The following is a 19189-nucleotide window of genomic DNA, read 5'->3' on the forward strand; positions in this document are numbered from 1 at the left end:
GATAAATTAAGCTGTTTGGCCAATGGTGAGGCAGAATAAGGTTAGGCAGTACATTACAACTGGAGAGAGAGGAAGAGGAGAGGAGAGGAGAGGCGGAAGAAATTCTGTGAGCCACTGCCAGGAAAAGCAAGATGTGAAAGTACCAGTAAACCACAAAGCCACGTGGCAATTTATAGATGAATAGAAATGGGTTAAGTTATAAGAGCTAGCTAGCAAGAAGCTTGAGCCATAGGCCATCCAGTTTATAAGTAACATAAGCCTCTGTGTGTTTACTTGGGTCCAAGCGGCTGTGGGATACAGGAAAACTTCTGATTACAGATGTTGTAGCATATACAGTGTATGTGCTGTATGATGTACAGTGATCTTGAAGTACACAGAGTTCAATTAAACAATTAGTCTTCTTGAAAAACAAATCTTGCTTCCCACATGAACGCAAGCCTCATGTCTAGGAAGTACTTGACCCAGTGTAATAAATCTGAGGAATGTAAGATCTAACAATGCCTCACTATCTCCTAAGAGTTCTTTTCCTAAGAGTTCAGCTCCTTCTCTGACTCACATAACTGTCAAGTGAAAAGTTTCCACAGTCTGACTTTATGTAAACAGGTACATTATTCTTTTAGAGCTCCATTAGTGACAGGAGCGATAAGCCTAAGCGACCCTTGACACACATGCTGCCATATTTGGGTTTCTCTCCTCTTTTCTTAGATCTAGGACTTGCTTAAGTCTCCATAGCACCAGAATCTCTTTTCACAGATACCAGAACCTCTTCTAAGAAATCAGGTGAATGAGCTGCAGTTAGGCAATTAGGCAGTTATACAAGAGTAGATAGATAACCTTCAGAGCAACATTCCCTGTGGGCTGAACAGCCCATAATTAAGTCCCTTCCTGCTTGCAACCCCCATTTCTAAGTCCCTTCCTGCTTGCAACCCCCATTACTAAGTCCCTTCCTGCTTGCAACCCCCATAATTAAGTCCCTCCCTGCTCTCAACCCCCTTTGCCTACCTATATATGCCTTGAGAGAAAAATAAAATTTTGGAGCTTGATCAGACGTCCTGTCTTGCTCTCATTCTTTGTGTGTCTTGTTCCTCTCATTTGCTGGCCCTCCCTTTAGGTCCCCGTTGAAGACCCCGCTGGCCAGGGCACATTAGGATTGGATATTAAAATAGATGGTACTAAAGGTAATAGTTTTTATCCAATCATCTGACTTCTCAGTTCTTCTAAATGTTTCTGTTGATACAACATCAACAGAACTTTTCCTGATCACCAGTCTCCTGTTCTTGGAAATGGTGCTCCAAAACCAGAGGACTTATTTTTTCAATTTTCATCATCATAAAATGTTTCTAGTCACCATAAGTGTCCTTCCCTCGAATATCTAACTTAAGTTTAGGAGACAATCACATAACTTGACAATTTTAGATACTAGTAAATTCGTTTTCTCTTCTTGCACTGTCCAGACACACTTAATTCAGGTTGAAGGACATCCATGTATAACCCCGAGGTTCCTGTTGCTCACAAATTGTGTTGTACAGCTATGGTGCCTGTATCCATGGTGTCTTTGCCTAGGGAGTAAAATCACATGAGTGCTGTGAACAAGAGATTCATTAGAGATGAAACCACACAAAATGTAGGTTGAAGCTGGGGAGGAAAAGGTCTAAGTGTGGATGCTTATACAGTCACCACGAAGTCACTGGGGCTACAAAGGGGAGTTCGGGGAGACTAAAGAAGGCTGTTGGTATCAGGGAAAAAAGGTTTTCTGACACTGTTAAAAACAGTGAGGCCGGGCGGTGGTGGCGCACGCCTTTAATCCCAGCACTCGGGAGGCAGAGCCAGGCGGATCTCTGTGAGTTTGAGGCCAGCCTGGGCTACCAAGTGAGCTCCAGGAAAGGCGCAAAAGCTACACAGAGAAACCTTGTCTCAAAAACAAACAAACAAACAAACAAAAAAAAACAGTGAAAATAAAGAAAATGATGCTGATTTTAGGGATGACTGCAACAGGATGTTTTCGTGCTGGAGAAAAATTCCTCACAACAATGAATACGAAAGAACAATTGGGATTACAGCCCAGGAGCAGGGTGAGAGTTCAGTGAATGGAAGAGCAGTGAGGGGAAAGAAATGGCAGAGGTAAAGGGAATTCTGGGTGAATAAACCTGACAGGATTCTAGCTGAAGGGGATTGGGGTGATCAGGGACCAAGGATGTGAATCTGCTAAACTAATTAAGTAGGATTCATGCTAAAAACATGTTTAAATTGCTAAGGAGAGAGGCCAAGACCAAGGGCCTAGTCAAGAAGGGGACTTAGAGCAGCCTGGCTGGAGTTCAGTCAGATTACAGTATTTGTTACTGGCTGTACATCTAGAGATGACTTAAGGTCATCGGGGTCAGTCCTCAGTCCAGAGAGTTAGGAAGAAAAGCACAGAGGGAGAAAGGATGAACCTGAGAGGGCAAATCGGTACTCTGCTATCAAGTCACGCATCCACCTCTGATGTGGGTGACCTAGCTGAGCCAGGCCCTCCATCAATGCTGTGCACACACCTACTCTGGAACTCACAGGAGGCAGAAGAGAGGGGCCAGCAGGAGTTGGAGGGATTGCTGTCCACCAAACATGAGAGCCAAGGATGTGTGACAAGTGTAGGTCGTATCCAGGGTTGTGAGCTGACCCTTTAACTTATAAAGCCTTCTGTCCAGTCCTGCTTCCTCCCAGTCTCAAGCAAACAGCTCTTGTCATCAGCCTGACTGGGAACCATGCAAAGAATTCTGAGAGACTCCGTTGTAGCTTCACTAAACTGGCACTGAAGGAAAGCCGTCAGCATGGCCAGAAGCGATTTCACAGAGAGCCATCCGAAAACAAATGTCAGCTCCTCAAAGACAATTTTAAAATAAAGTCTACCACAATGCACAACTTTAATTGCCATGCTCATTTGTAACATTTCCTCCAACTTTTCTAATGAATAAAACATTGCCACTAGCAAAAAAAAAAAAAAGGAGGATGGGGAGATTTGTGACTTGTTTTACTCTTACTAAGGCTAAAGTTTAATGTAATACTCAATGTGTTACTGTCCCAACAATTTTTTAAGCAGAAACCTACCTGAATAGTAACTATTCTTCATTTCTACCCAAATGTCTTTTATCATCTCTGCCCTCAGAACAGCTGCTTCTACTCCTCCTAAGGTGAAAGTATTTAAACTCACAGCCTGAGGCCTTCTTACTGGCCCTGCAGTGTGGGCTTGTAGCAATGCCAGCAAATCCTTCTGGCAGGGCTCTGTCAGTCGGGACTGAGTTCTGAATGAGAACTGAGTTCAAGTTCTGTCTCACAAAGCTGATGGACCTCATGCAAACTCGGATGGGATGTGTTGTCGAATTTGACCTACAGCTTTGCAAACCCAGCTCTGCTCTGTGCACACTCCCAGAGACCCTGTAACCTCTCTTCCCTCACAGAAAATTCCCTTAGGGAGAGAGTAACAAGCTTAGCCTTACCTGAAGCCACTTTTGATTCCCAGAGATGCCTTTCCACACAATACTGACACTGGCATCCCAGAGAAGTACATTCTCTCCAACGTGTCAGGAATACCAAGAGTAAACTTGAGCACTTAGCAAATTTAATGGAACTGTCTAGAATATGCTCCTTTTCAACTGTGTTCAGTACACACTATAAGCCAGCTGATGATAAAGGCGAAAGTTATCAGTAGAAGGTTAACGTTTGCTCCTGGACTGAACTAAACTCTGGGTACCACTATAGAAGATAAAGTTCACCCCCAAGGTCCTGGGGGGGAGGTGATATGAAGTGTAAATGAAATGACAGGCATTTCATGCTTCCCCATAATGACCCCTAACTAGTCTTCTGTCCACCTCTTCAGTGTGGAAGCTGTTCCCTCCTCCCTGGGACCCCATCATTTGGACGACAGTCCTGCACACTGCAAAGAAGCTTCACTGCAGAGCACTGTGCCCTCCACGGCTTACACGGGCCTGCCCCACGACGCCACACTCTTACTATTCTGAGATGGGGCTCTTTCCACCCTCCTGCTGGTTGTTTGGGGCCTTTTCCCGCAAAAGAGCCTGAGTCCAGCTTTGTATTGCTAAGGATGAGGAGGAAATCTTAAAGACACAAATGCAAAAATACTTATAAGCTTCAAGATGTACTTATCAAAGTAGGCTGTGATTTTATCCTTCTATCTCAATTTTGTTTTATTCACCCAGGGTCAATAACACTCTCTCTCTCTCTCTCTCTTTCTCTCTCTCTCTCTCTCTCTCTCTCTCTCTCTCTCTCTCTCTCTCTCTCCCTCCCTCCCTCCCCTTCTCCTTCTCCCCCCCTCTCTCTCTCCAAAAGCATTCCCAAGATTTGACTAGATTTTTCCTACTTTCCCCCCTTAAAGTTACTTTAAGTAAAAGGCAAACAGCTTAATGAACATTAAAGCTGATGTCTGCTACATCTACATTTATACTGCAGAGAACCACTGGGATACTATCTCCCTCCTCAATGGCAGTGTCCAGGCTCATAAAATGTTTTGTGCATGCACAGACTAGTAAAGGAAAGATCTGTTTGCTTCCTTCTCTTCCTTCATTCTGACTAACACCGTCTTAGTGCCCAGATCAAAGCAACTTCAGAGTCATATGGGTATCTCATGAGAGGACTTTACCTGATCAAAAATATCAACCTTTATTTTAACGTGTTAAAATTACTACAGGCTGATCAAAAAAAGAGCAGAAATTGCTTCTTACTAAACACAATATTTGAAATTGAGAACTAATATTTTGAAGATGCATACTATCTCATGAGGATGTGGCCCGTTTCAAATACTGAATAAGGTCTTCTCTCTCGCTCTTCTTTTTTATGCCAGCAAAGATCATCTTAGTACCAGGGATGAATTTCTTTGGGTTCTCCAAATATTCCATCAAACTTGCTTCTGTCCAGATAATACCTATAAAGTTGAAAATTAGTATTAAGTCTCTGTAGTCACGTTTTAGGGCTTACTGTCTGATAGGATCCACATATGTGAACAATGTTACTTCCTCACTCAATGGGAAGACTGTTTAGTTGATAATATAAAGCCTGAACTATAAGAAAATTGCAGAAGTACAGTCTATTTCTGTTTCTCTGTAGAAATCCAGAAGTCACATGCTGTTTGGGACCACCAAAGATATGTCAATGAACAACTATCCCAGACATGTTGTGCCTACATTGCTCCTGAATTCACAGTGTCTCTTCTAGATTAGAGCTCAGATATCATGTAATCTAACCTAATCTTCCATTTTGAAAATGGCCAAAATGCTGCCCCAAAGAAGAAAGTAACTTTCCCTGACATGACAAAGCCACCTGAAATCAAGAAGTTTTGACTACTGAGCACAGAGATGGCTCATTGGTGAAAGCACCATGAAGGCCTGACAACCTGAGCCCACAGTACAAGGAGAAAACCAATTCCTCAAAGTTGTCCTCTGATCTCCACATGTAAAGTGTAGCATGTATGTGCCTGCACACACACACACACACACACACACACACACACACACACACACACCTATCTGTCATGGAAAGCTGTGATTTTCATGACAATTTCAAGATGAAAGAAAAAGTTGTCCTCTTCCCCTTCGTAAAACCAGCCAAAAGGACAGAAGCAACCCAACTTCTGGGTGAGGGTGTGCCCAGAAGTGTGACCAGCATCTCATACTCCACCTGTGATGTACTGCTCACTGACTGGACCAAATCTGCAACTTCATCTCCCAAAGGAAGGCCCTAAGCTAGGACAGGGCTGCCCAGGGACATGGGTACAGCCAAGACTGACACAAGAGGCCAACAGGCAGCCAGCATTGTGTTCCTGCTCTGTGCTCCATGCATCCCTCTTTTATTTACTAACTACTGTCGACCCAGCAGGCCAACTCTCTCTCATGCTTTGCTCATGTCCCGTATTCTTCGAGTCTTCCCATAGTGTTTCCTTTTTCATTTTCCTTTCTCACACAACACAGGCAGGCCGTGTCTGCCCACTCTTGACCGACATCATCTGATGTCCTTTCCTTGCGGTCAACTGAGCCGTAACTGCTTCCTCCTCCGCTTCCTTTGCTCCTAATGGTCCTTCATCAACACAGGCTTCCCACCGCCACTTTTTATCTAACAACCCAGTACTCATTACCCTAAGTTAGTTAATCTGTTTGTTTTTTTCCCCCTTTACCAGAAGTGTCTAATATATCAATGCACACAGTACAACCAGTGGCTTTTTACTTCCCCAAATCATTGATGCTTAAGAGGTAGTATTTTAGCTATTACCATACTTTCATCGCAGGTAGACCTTTCGATAGAGATGTTTTTGCAGACATTCTAAATAGGTCTCCAGTTACTCAAGAAATAAAGCCCACAACTGACAAGCAGGATGGGACCTCGTGAACTGAAAAGGCTTTTTTATGTACAGGAAAGGAGATGGCTGATTGAAGGGGCAGCGCACAGCTCTGTAGTAATTTTAATTTCATTTCAAGTGTGATTTATGACTAGAATGAAAATGAGGACTTTCCAACTTTACTGTCAAAGAAATAATAATAAAAGGACACAAGATGGAAACATCGCTTTAAAAATTTGTCAAGATTGCCGGGCAGTGGTGTCACACAATTTTAATCCCAGCACTGGGGAGGCAGAGGCAGGCGGATCTCTGTGAGTTCGAGGCCAGCCTGGTCTACAAAGCTAGTTCCAGGATAGGTGCCAAAGCTACATAGAGAAACCCTGTCTCAAAAAAACAAAAACAAAACAAAAAAATTTTGTCAAGATGAGTACACAGCTCAGTGGTAGAGTATATTCCAAGCATGTTTGAAGCCCTGGGTTCAATTCCCAAGTACCACTCAAAGAAACTTCATTCCCCAGAATTGAAGAAACATAAATGTAAACAGCAAATTTGACTTAAAATTTGATTTCCTCAGTAACCTAACAACTAAAATCTAATTGCACTAACCATAATGCACTTCTAACACTAATTGTCCACAGTCAGCACACATTCCACAGTCCTCTGTAAGAAGGCCTTTATTTCAAAAATTTTAAGGGGTTTTGGTGGGGGGAGGGCTGGCCACCCAAACTTCTGAAATTCCCACAACTTTCTGATGTCCAGTGATTCATTAGAACAGTTCACAGGACTCAGGAAAGCAATACACTAACGCTTATTATAAAGGCCATGTGTCAGGGGCGGGGCCTGAGAGACCCACAAGGCAAGGACTGGAGGGTCCCAACTGCACAGCTTCACGGTGTTTCTGAAGAATCAGGACCTCCTCACTCTGCCAGAACTTTGATGTCTAAGGAGCTTCCCATGGGGCTTTCAGTACAAAAGCATGATTGACAGACTCACCATGTCCTGACAGAACTCAGTTCCAGAATCTCAATCCCCATTCTGTCCCTAGAAGTCTACCTGATATCCCTGAGCATGCGGTACAATTATCTAATCACATCACTGGTCCTTCCAGCATGGTCGGCCCCTATCCAGAGATGATCTAGGAGCTCATCCATCATCTACAAGTGGAGTCATCTCATCAGCAAGAGTCAGGCCCCGGTCCCAGGGACTAACCATGATAAAGATACTCTTTTCACTTAGGAAACTCCAAGCTTTTACAGATTCCTTTACAAAAACCCAAGAGAAAGACAAAATCTTTTACTATACAATACCTGCTCGCCAGCATTTTTGCACATCCTGAATACAGTAATAGTACAGGCCTGACTCAAAGTCCCTAGTTTCATCCTCAAGACTTACAGAGTGGAAGGAGAGAACCTATTCCTGCAAGCTGTCTGTGATCTCCACGTGTGCACTGGGCACACATGTAATCACATCACACACACATACACACACACACACACACACACACACACACACACACACACACACAAATGACAAAGTGGAGATTGGAACCATGTAGCTGGAGTCACAATCATAATTTTAATGAAGTACTGTACTTGCTACAATTTTGATGGGCCCTGGGCCTTGAGAGCATTTTGCTAGGTGAAGGAAGATAGACACAAATAGTACCATATTACATGATTCCTTATACACCAACAGTCAACATGCAAATCCAGAGAGACACAGAGCTGTTTAGCAGTCATTGAGGAACAGGGTGAGGAGGGGTGAGGGGTAAGGGGTGAGAATTGGCTACATAATAGATGAAGGTGCTTTGGGTGCTTCGTTTTTAAAAGTTCTGTAGGCCAGGCATAGTGGTGCATGCCTGTATCCTAGCACTCAGTACTAGCAGAAGCAAGTGGATCTCTGTAAGTTCAAAGCCAGCCTGGTCTACATAGTGAGCTCCAGGTCAGCCACAGCTATGTAGAGAGACCCTGTCTCAAAAGAAAAAAAATGAATAAATAAACCAAAAGAATTTAAAAAAATGTTTTGAAACCAGTGAGAGGTAATTATAGTACAATATCACAAATGCTAAATGTTAATAAATTACATACTCTAAAATAACTAAATGTTATATGAATTTCACTCCAATTTAAAAAAAAGAAATTTAAAATAGCTGGGCATGTGGTATGTACCTATGTACCTATAATCCTAGCACTTGCAAGAGGATCATAGTGAATATAAGGCCAATATGGGCTACAAATGAGTTCAAAGTCAATCTGGACTATATACACTGAGACCCTTGTCAAATAAAACTGTTTTCAAATACTAGTGCTCTGAGATTCTGGTCTGTATGATGTTAGGCCACCAACAAAAGTTCAAAATGTAGTTGTGCTCTAAGAATATCTGATGTGCTAATCTAAGTATATTTATATATGTTCGTGCAATACACATGCACAAAACAAATTGCTTTGCAAAGATACTACAGTCTTTTCTAGCTGTTTTAAATCTCAATTCTAAAAAGCTTTCTCACTTGACTGTCTAACTCCCTTCTACCAACAAATAACAAATAAATTGTTAAATATATTTAGATCCCCAACCCTGCTAAGAATCACTGTTACAGATACAATCACTCCTGCTATCATGCCATTAAAATATTTTCTTTTCAGACTTAACCCATACTTTCTCAAGATAAACGTAACACATAAAACTAACATATAAAACAGTCTGCCTGGGCAAAAATCTACGCCATGAAAGATTGCTGATTCTTCTGAAAGGATAACAAGTTCTCGAAATCCAGATCTTATGGAAAAAACCAGCATTTCAACACACAGGAACACAGCAGTCTACAGCCAATGAAATAGGTGAGGCACACACCCCAACACCAAATCACACGCAGTCTATCTGCAGCAAACTCTCCGAGCGCCTCCCCTCCCACAGTTTCTGGCCATTACCTTTGTTTTTGTTGGCGTCAGTGTAGGAAAATCCTGGGGCTTGGCCTGTCTTTCGGCCAAAAAGGCCCCAGAGATTGGGACCTGTCTTGTGTTTTCCTCCTTTTTCCACTGTGTGGCACTGAGCACATTTCTGAACGAAGATCTTCTTGCCTGCTTCAGCATCTCCCATTTTGTTCCACAATGAGACCTTAGACCACAGACCAAAGAAAACACCAGATTCGCGGACCTGGAAAATACTGGGAGGGGAAGGATCCCATTACTTCGATTGCAGTGTTAATAATATTAAGCAAAAATGTAACGTTTAACGTTCATGTGCTTTACTGTCTGAGTGCTCAAAAAGACAGATGTAATCACAGCATCCAGTTTTATAGACACTTAATTATCTCATTCATCAGACTTTTGTTGTTGTTTTGGCCACACTATGTAGCCCTGGCTATCCTGGAACTCTCTATGTAGACCAGGCTGGCTCAAACTCACAGTGATCCACCTGCATCTGTTTCCTGGATTAAAGGTGTGTGTCATCACACCCACCTAATCAGACTTACTTTAAATTTTCAGTCATAGCTTCTTCATAAACTCCTATTATTATAATTATATATATAGTCATAATAATTTAAATACAGATGCAAAAATGCTGTGAAACATGGACGTCCCTTTACTTAAAAGAATAGAACAAACATGACAAGCAAACATCATGTTGCTTGCACACTCATCATAACAGACATGCATAGGAAATTAAAATCACACAGAAAAAAGTGAGGCCCCTATAAGATACATGTAAAATGATTTTTGTATTTACTTTACACTTACTTGTAAATAGTCCACCAAATTAGACCAAATGTTACCTGAAAGTAATAAAAAATAACATTACTGAGCTCAGGCCTCACTGGAACATAATTAATAATAATGTAGCATAAAATATATAGTGTTAAGTGGGGAAGCGCCTGTTGTGTAGTGAGATACAAACAAGATTCTGAACAAAGGTGCTTCAGTGACTGCCACAAATTTAGTTGGACAACTAAATAAGTACTTCCTGAATCCCAAAATGACATGAAAAGCAAAATAATTAAAACGGCCTAAATTGAACTTTAAAGTCTGGGGATGGCTCAGAGGGTAAAGTGAGCTGAGTCCCTCACAGCAGCACCCAGAGCATGCCTTTCATCCTGCTGCTGTGAAGATGGAGACAGACACATCTGGAGAGCTTTGGCAAGCCAGCCTGGCCAGCAGGGCTCTGGGCTTCCGTGAGAGATCCTGCCTCTCAGGGTAAGATGGAGAAATGATGGAGGAAGACATCCCAACATCATCCTCTAGCCTCCATATTCGCCTGCACATACAAGCTCAACCACATATATGCATACAACACACATACACACGCACACGCACAGCACACTGACATGATAATGGTTGGCCTACCTGGGCTGTGTTTCCCTACCCTTTGTGTTCTGTGAAGAAAGAAAACAGAAGAATTCATGATTAAGATGGATTTAAACCTAACAAATTATTATTACTAAAATCATGAAAGTCTTTGACAGTACAGTCCCAAGAATATAGTAACTTACATAATCCTACTAAGAAACAAAGTATTTGCATCTATTAATCTGACAAACTTGGAAAAATACAGTATTGAATAATGGAAGTCATTACATAAAGGTGAAACCAGCATTCTCCTCATTTTTAAAATCTGATCAGGAGCCAATAACTATTATTAATCCACATCAAAATAGAAGGCAATTTAGTGAGCAGCATTCAAAAACAAATAATTTGGTACTCAGTCATTAGGTCTGAGAGAAATCAGGATAAGAAAACTTACTTTATGGAAACAATATTCAAAACACTGCAAATATTTTCAAAATGCAGTGAGTCTTTGATTAAAGCCATAAAAGAGATAAATCCCTCCACAAAAGAAAGTTTATGACAATTTGTAAAACACATACATTTTAATTATAAAGTCTGTATTGTGAAGAACAGAATACCATTGAAGTACTAACCAGAGTCTATTCCTGACCTTCTATACAAGGCAGACTGATTTGTGCCAATCAATCTAGTAATTTAGGAAACTTTAGCTATAGATTTCTCATCAGAGTCATTTGTCAAAAATACCTCTGTTCAGTGTTCAAACCACCAGTTAGCCACAGCATAACTTTTCTGTCAGTGTCTTTAATCACAGAAGATTATTATTGCAGCAGACACTGAGCCCTGTTCCAGGCTAAATAAAATCAATAGATTCAGCAATACAGGGAGGAAATTGATTCCTCGTGAAACTTTGATACTCTATATTTACTTATTTATTGCTGTCTTTTGTTTGTTCGAGACAGTCTTTTTATGTAGTCCTTTTTATGTGGCCTCAGAGTCACTATGTAGCTTGAGCCGGCTGGCTTCAAACTCAGTCCTCCTGCCTCAGCCACCCGAGTGCGGAGGTTACAGGCCCACAAAACCACAATTGTTTTTTACCAGTACTTTGTATGTAAAAAGAAATAGGCAAAGGTGTGATGTGTACTATGAGAATGACTATTCATCGGAGTCTGCAATAATCTCAATACTAATAAACACCAAGGGTAAAAAACATTTGTATGCCCCGAATTCTAAGCCATTTATGTGCCAATAACTTACTGGATCTTCACAACAGTTATACTACTCATGTTTTCCTACATGAGAACAAAACAAGGCACATGGAAATTACCTGTTTCAGGTCACAAGTGATGAGCAGTGGAGAGAAATAAAGGGATGGAGCAGCATTAAATCTCTAATCCTACAAGTTTGACTCCCTCTGAGTACTTTGTTGAATACAGTAACTAAAACACTATATATGCTTATTCCCGCCCCCCAAATGCGTACTTAAAGACTGGGTGGTATCAACCACTCCAGGGCAAGGCTCATGTCCAGCAGTTGACCAACATATATTGGACTCCAGTTTTTTTGTGTGTGCTTTTATTTGGTTACAGTTTGGTGTGGGTTTTTGTTATTGTTTGTTTTGTTTTTCTTTTGGGGTGGTGTTTTATTTTCTTGGTTCAGGGGTTGTTATATTGGGTTTTTGTTTTTTGAGAAAGAATAAAGTTGAATGAGTAGGGAGGGGGAGAGGATCTGGAAGGACTTGGGGAAGGGAAAGAATATGATCAAAATATATTTAAATTTTATTTTATTTGGTTTTCAAAGACAAGATTTCTCTGTGTAGCTCTGGCTGTCCTGGAACTCACTCTGTAGACCAGGCTGGCCTTGAATTCAGAGATCTGCCTGACTCTGTCTCCCAAGTGCTGAGATCAAAGACATTTACCACCACCACCTGGCTAAAATTGTTTTAAATAATAAAAAATATAATAAAAAGGAAGATTGGATGAAATAGCATTTTGCTGTTGTTTATTTGGGTTTTGTTGTTTGTTTTCTTTTTGTTTTGTATTTTCGTGGTTCTAGGGATCAAACCTAGGGCCTCACACACATTAGCTAAGCCCTCTGTCACTTTTCAGCCCCGAAATAATTTTTAATACTGCTCTATATCATGGACCGTGCCTAACTTGTCCTGAACAGAAGGGCAAATGCGGTTGTATAAGGTGGGGCGCGGTAAGGTGACTGAGGACATCTCGTCCCTCTGTCAGGCCTTCACGGGTATCTGCAGTCCTTCTCCCTTGACAGTGGCTGTGACACCATGAATCCGGCTTCCTAAATGCCCAGCCCTCCACATCAAAGCCGGCCTCTGGCAAAGAGCAGTGGAAAGCTTTGCCGAGCCATCCTTACCACCCGGATATCAGGGGCACTAAAGACAGAAGGGCAGCGGGTCCTATCAACAATACACTGCACTGGCCTCGCCGGGCTGGGGACCGTTGAACGCTCCTCTCTGGGTTCATCTAGGCCCTCGATGCAGCCGCCCACTGTCAGAGCTCACAAGGCAAACCTGCGCGGCCCACTCTCTTCCAACGGGCCAGCACCTACCACAATCACAGCAGCAGTGCCCTGGGCCACCCTTGGTCCCCTGATGCTGCGAGGCCAAGATCTAAGGTGCCACCGCTGTGCCCGAGGACTCCTCCTACAGGCCGGATCCAGCACCAGCTGATGGCCGGCCCCATCCTCGATCCTGATTGGCTATACGATCCCGCGGGACTCCCAACTCTCGCAGAGGATGGATGTCCTTCAGATCTGACTGTCCATGTCCTGATTTTGTTTGTTCAGCTTTTACCTACAAAAACCTAAACTGTCTTTGCATACTTAGAGCGTGTACAAACGTGGAGCAGAAGCTCTGTTTTATGAATGGTCCAAGAACATTTGGGGGTTACATTAATGTAAGTTTACGTTAATGAAATGCTTGCTCTAAGCAAAATAGTGTCAACTAAAAGTGCAAATATTGAACCGTGCATTCCCAACTGTTCATGAATTACAATCTGGCTGTGGCAAGAGGTTAAAAATACAACACACTTGAATTATTGCACTATAAATCCAAGGTGGTGACACAATCCTGTACACCTACCCTCAGGAGACTGAGGCAGGAGGATCACCATGAGTTCTAGGTCAGCTTGTACTACAAAGTGAGACCTTGTCTTAAAAAGCATTAAGAAAAGCATGGTCAGTAAATGAAAATTCAATAATATAGTAACTGACAGACAGATTGCAAAATGCTAATTGCCAAGAGTAGTCTAGAGAAGAAATTGTAGCGCACGCTACAGGCCAAGCTAAGGGTTTATATTCACTACCCTTTGCCAATAGCTTACCCATGGAGCCAATGGAGGCTTTGGATAATATTCATATAAATGCCTAAAAATTGTCACTTGGTCATGAATAAATATCAATGATAAAAACCTAGAAATTTTTCATATAGTGTAAATTTTTTACTAACAAAGTTTAAAGATTAATATATCAACCAAGTAAGCTTTATTGCCCTTACAGTGTGAGATATTTTTGGGAAACTGATAAAATTTATTATTTTCTCTTTGTATTTCAAAAACAAGTCACAATATTACACAGAATTGCCTCTGTGTCTGCTGTGGTCTCTCTTTTCTTCTTCAGTACTGGTGATTAAATCTAAGGCCTTTCCCATGCTAATCAGATTTGCAAAGGAGCTGCATTCTCAGCACCTGAATCTCTCATTTTAGAAAAAGAAATTTCCGAGCTGGGCAGTGGTGGCTCACGCCTTTAATCCCAGCACTCGGGAGGCAGAGCCAGGTGGATCTCTGTGAGTTCGAGGCCAGCCTGGGCTACCAAGTGAGTCCCAGGAAAGGCGCAAAGCTACACAGAGAAACCCTGTCTCGAAAAACCAAAAAAAAAAAAAAAAAAAAAAATTCCAAGATTTGGAGATAAACAGTGCCAAAGGACAGCTAGAACACATAACTATAGGCTATATATTTTAAAGTCTTGAAAAAATTTAATCTGCAGATTCCCAGCACACTGTTTATTGTAAAAAAAAACTAAGACCTCTGACCCCCAAATACTTAAGATGCTTTGGCTGCATGTAGTTCATGTTCAAAGATGTTTTGAACAAATGTTTTGAACATTTGAACAAAATGTTTTGAACAAAATTGTGACATTTGATAGTTCCTTCCTGTCTGACATGAGGTGAGTAGCCACATATTTCCATTACCTAATACTCTGCCTCACTGCAGGCCTAGGAAATTTGAGGAATCTGGGGGCCATAAGTTAAAAAATAAAAATCTTTCCTCCATTAGTGCCTGGCAACATTTTGTCACAGCAATGAAATGTCTGACTAATACAGAAAATGAGTACCAGGGAGAAGGGGTTAATGCTGTGATTAAGTCTAAGGAGATGATTCTTCAACTTTTAGAATTGGTTTGTGGAAGAACTATGAAAAGGGCTAGAGAAACCCTAGAATTCTGTAAGCAGAACTTAATGGAGAGTCTTGTGGAAGTTTGGAAGACCAGAATGCCGATAGAAATGTGGACGGTAAAAACTATGTTCAGAAGATTTCAGGTGGGAATGAGGTTTCTGTTGGGAAGGTAATATAAGCCATTCATGTTACATTCTGACAAACGGTTTGTCTACACATTGTCCACTTGCTTAGACTCTGGGTGAGGCTGAATTTAAAAGCAATGGCCGAGGGGTGTGGAGTCAGCAGTTAAGAGCCCTGGTTGTTCTTCCGGGCACCGAGGCCACTGCAGCTGCAGTACATGATGAGCTAACTACCACGTCCGCTGAGGGCAGGCCTCGGCACCAGCCACATAGTACTTTTTTCTCAACATGCAAAATGTTAAAGTTTGAGTGATGTTGGATGTTAGGCTTCCAACCAGGAAGCTCTAAGAGGTCACTGAGGGAAGCTGGGAGGGAAAGGCTGAAAAGATAATGGCAATCCCAAGACAGAGATGCTAGGAAAACCATGCATTTGCCAAGAAAACCTGCATGTTGTGAACAGAGCCAGCCCAAGAGAAGCCATGTAGGTTACAAATGACAGGGCTGACTAAGACCTCAGGGACTCACCTTACACACTTTTTAACATCTGTCCCACTGCTTTAGGTCATGTTTTAACCCCACCCCCTTGTTATATCCCACTCCTTTCTATGACGTAAATGGTCATTCCATGCCATTATATATTTAAAAGTATCTAATTTGTATTTTATTTTATAGGTGTTTGCAACTAAGAGTTCATTTTTCCTTGAATTTTTAAAAAGTATTCTCTGTTTCTTTTGTGCCTAAGTCTCACTGTGTATCCTTGCTGGCCTTGAACTTGGGATCTTCCTGCCTCCGTCTCACAGGTGCTGGGATTATGGGTGCATACTATAGAGGCAGCTTTGAATTTGGACAGTGTTAGAACTGCGAAGAGACTCATAGACAGGAACTTCGGAGACTACTGAACATGAACTCATGTGTTTTGCATTATGAGATGCCCATGAGCCTTTGGGGGCAAGGAGGGGAATGCTGTGTTTTGAATGTGTAATGCCATCAGGCTCATGCACTAAATGCTTGTCACTATGGGGGAGACACTTTGGGAAGTGAAGCCTGGCTGGGGAATAGGTCATTAAGGACATGCCTTTCAAGATTGTGCCTGGTTCCCGGGCCCCTTTTCCCTGCTTCCAAGATGGGAGTAGCCTCTGCCACGGGTTCCTCCTGTCTTGTTGGGTGGTTGTGCCTTACACCAGCCCCAAATCAGCAAAACTGAGGACGAGGGTTGAAACCTCTGAAGTGTGTTAGAATGAATCTTTTCTCCCTGCAAATATAAGATAAATCTGTTATTATGTCGTTACTGATAGGTGAAGTGCTCTACATTGAGTGTGGTGACACTTATGTTACCTGAGTCCCCCCAGATGAACTACCTGAATTTTCTACCTCACTTGAACCTTGTCTTTGAGGACAAGACAGGGCTAGAATTCCCTCTTCACTGTTCAGCTCTGAGATGGGTGAAGGACTACCACACAATTTCTAACTTCTTAAAGCCACCTGCATGCTCAGTGAACCACTCTAACGCTGTGGCAGTCGGCATCCTACAGGAGATGCCTGAAATAAACGACGGTAAGAGAAATAAAACCTCCATTTATTCCCAGAGAAGACATGGATATTCCTCCCATTTATGAGCTTAGCCCTCATCCAGGCCTGGTGGGTGCAGGCCTGTTATCATAACTACTCATGATGCTCAAGCTTCAAAGTGAGTGAAAGGCCAGCCTGGGATACCTAGTTGAGACTGTGTCTCAAAAAAAAAAAAAGTATAAAATGGAGATACATCTCTCTGGTGAAGCCTAGAATGAACAGGACTCTACATTCAATCCCCAGTACTGAGGAAGAGAATAAAAACAAAAACAAAAGCCTATTCATCCCCTACATCTTTCCCTCCATATCTACAATCCCCTGATTTCCAGAGGTTCAAAGGTTCATATGCATGCCTGCTCCCCACTTCTTACATATTGGGCAAGAAAAGTTTTTCCTTCCCTGCTCAACTGGTGCTCAGTCTTGTTATTGGCTCCACAATTCAAAGAAGGAAAAACAATCCTCTTTGGGGGAAAAATGGAAAATATGTGATGAATATACTAAAACATACCTAACAGAACCTTTCAAATGAGTGAGTTTAGGATCACAGCTCAATAAATTTGTTTAAAATAAATAAATCACAGGAAAGAAACATGCTTCTATTTTAGTAATGTAAATACATGCTTCTAACTTTCCCCAAATATGTGATATTTCCTGTTTGGGTGATAAGGAAAAATGTCTTTCCTATAATTTTCCAGTGCCTTTCTTTAAGGAAATAATACGAGCTTTAAAATTTCAGGATAAGAATCAATATTCTTTTTACAGACATAGCGGTTTAAGAAAACCTTCCCACTAGATGGCACTAGTGTGCAAATTGTCTTATTGATAATCTTTGCACTCCCTCAGGTCAATAAAGTGATTCCATTCTTTTCGCTCGCCTTGACTGGTCTTTCTACCACAAGGCAAAGTGGAAAGATAGGACAAGTTACTTCCTGTTCTTTCTGAGCTGCTGATAAACGGAGCACTTCCTTTGCAGATACAGGGTGTAATGCAAGGAGAGATGATTGTAACCCCTGTGTCAAATTCATTGTAACAACCCATAACTCCTGACTCTTAGAGACCACCAGTTACACCATATAGAAGTCGGTATGGGCACTGTAGTCAAGGGGAACTAGAAATTTAACGTCTCCTGTGTCTTTGTACACATGTCAGTTCATTTGGTCCCCGAACTATCAGCTTTATATAGTCATTACACGAGTCTAAACTGTTAACTTCAGGGAGAGAAGATAAAAAGTGGCCATCTTGTTTGCTACTTTGTCTCTTGCATCTAGCACAGTATTCAACATATACTTAAAAGTCAAAAACATCAGTTTCTAAGTGTGGTAGTATACATCTACAATCCAAGCATTTGGCAAGCTGAGACAGAGACTCAAAGTTCAAGGCCAGCTTCTGCTAGACAGTGACACCCTGTGTCAAAATAATGGTAAGGAGCTGGAAAGATGGCTCAGCAGTCCAGAGCACTGGATGCTCTTCCATAGGACATAGGTTCGATTCACAACACATACATATGGCAGATCACAAACGTAAGTTCAGTTCCTGGGGATCCAATACCCTCTTCTGACCTTCACAGGTATTGTGTACATGGCACACAGACATACATTCAGGAAAAACACTCATATACTTAAAAAAAGATAAATAAACATCTTTAGAAAAAATAAAGCTAATTGAATGAATGAGTAACTTCCCTAATTATGTCTACTCTACAGTTGAAAAGTCTGGAGCTGGAGCTATGCAAGAAGTTTACTGGATCCAGTGACAAGATGGTTCTTCTTCTGCCATTGAGTGTCTAGCTTCTGGCACACAGTTGGCGCACGATAAATGTGGACGTGTTTGACTTCATAGATGCCCAGCTCTTAGCAGCCTGGATATGGGCATTTTAGGAACTGTGCTCCTATCCCACTGATGTATGATATTTTGTTTATGTTCTGACAAATCAAGTGTGCCTAGAGATCAGAGGGCAGAGTTAGCCACTAGTTAACCATAGAAGCCAGGCAGTGGTGGCACACACCTTTAACCTCAGCACTTGGGAGGCTCACGTCTTTAATCCCAGCACACTTGGGAGGTGGAGACAGGAATATAAGTCAGGTAGAGACAGGATCTTGGCCCCTTTTGGTCCGAGGATTGAGAGAGGTAAGAAGTCACTGGTGGCTGCTCCTTTGCTTCTCTGATCTTTCAGGTTGTTACCCCAATATCTGACTCCTGATTTTTATTGTTCAGACTAATTAGGATCAGTCCTAATTAGTCTTTCCCTCTTTTGTGGTTCTTTCTTTCATTTCATTCCAATGCTACTAGAGGCTAACTCAGTCTTTGGTTCTAGACATCTGTTGACCTCACCATCAAGGCTCATTTGCAAGCCCTAGAAGCCAGCGGGCATTTCCCACTTTGCTTGTGTCCACTAATTTCTCCTAGTTCCCAGGTGAGCAGCCACCATTTTCTCTGCTCCTGACTCTTGGAAGTGTTTGTGGGAATTGAGTAGATCCAACAG

General features: G+C 41.9%; 1 protein-coding gene across 5 annotated transcripts; it reads right to left on the minus strand.

Moving 5' to 3' along the window:
• Positions 1-4628: 4628 nt before the first annotated feature.
• Positions 4629-13330, minus strand: LOC102918327 (cytochrome c, testis-specific). Of its 5 annotated transcripts, none has more exons than XM_042275496.2 (5): positions 13174-13329; positions 10663-10691; positions 10060-10094; positions 9250-9485; positions 4629-4915 (listed from the first exon to the last, which is right to left on the minus strand). In XM_042275496.2, the coding sequence occupies exons 4-5, from the start codon at positions 9416-9418 to the stop codon at positions 4767-4769; spliced, it is 318 nt and encodes a 105-aa protein (XP_042131430.1). In that variant the 5' UTR covers positions 9419-9485; positions 10060-10094; positions 10663-10691; positions 13174-13329; the 3' UTR covers positions 4629-4766. The 5 variants fall into 5 exon arrangements, with proteins under 5 accessions (XP_042131430.1, XP_006972530.1, XP_015843790.1 ...); XM_006972468.4 differs by having other exon boundaries at positions 10049-10094; XM_015988304.3 differs by lacking the exon at positions 10060-10094 and having other exon boundaries at positions 9250-9436; positions 13174-13330.
• Positions 13331-19189: the final 5859 nt, after the last annotated feature.

The sequence above is a fragment of the Peromyscus maniculatus genome, chromosome 4 (assembly GCF_049852395.1).
Source record: "Peromyscus maniculatus bairdii isolate BWxNUB_F1_BW_parent chromosome 4, HU_Pman_BW_mat_3.1, whole genome shotgun sequence".
Classification (NCBI taxonomy): domain Eukaryota; kingdom Metazoa; phylum Chordata; class Mammalia; order Rodentia; family Cricetidae; genus Peromyscus; species Peromyscus maniculatus.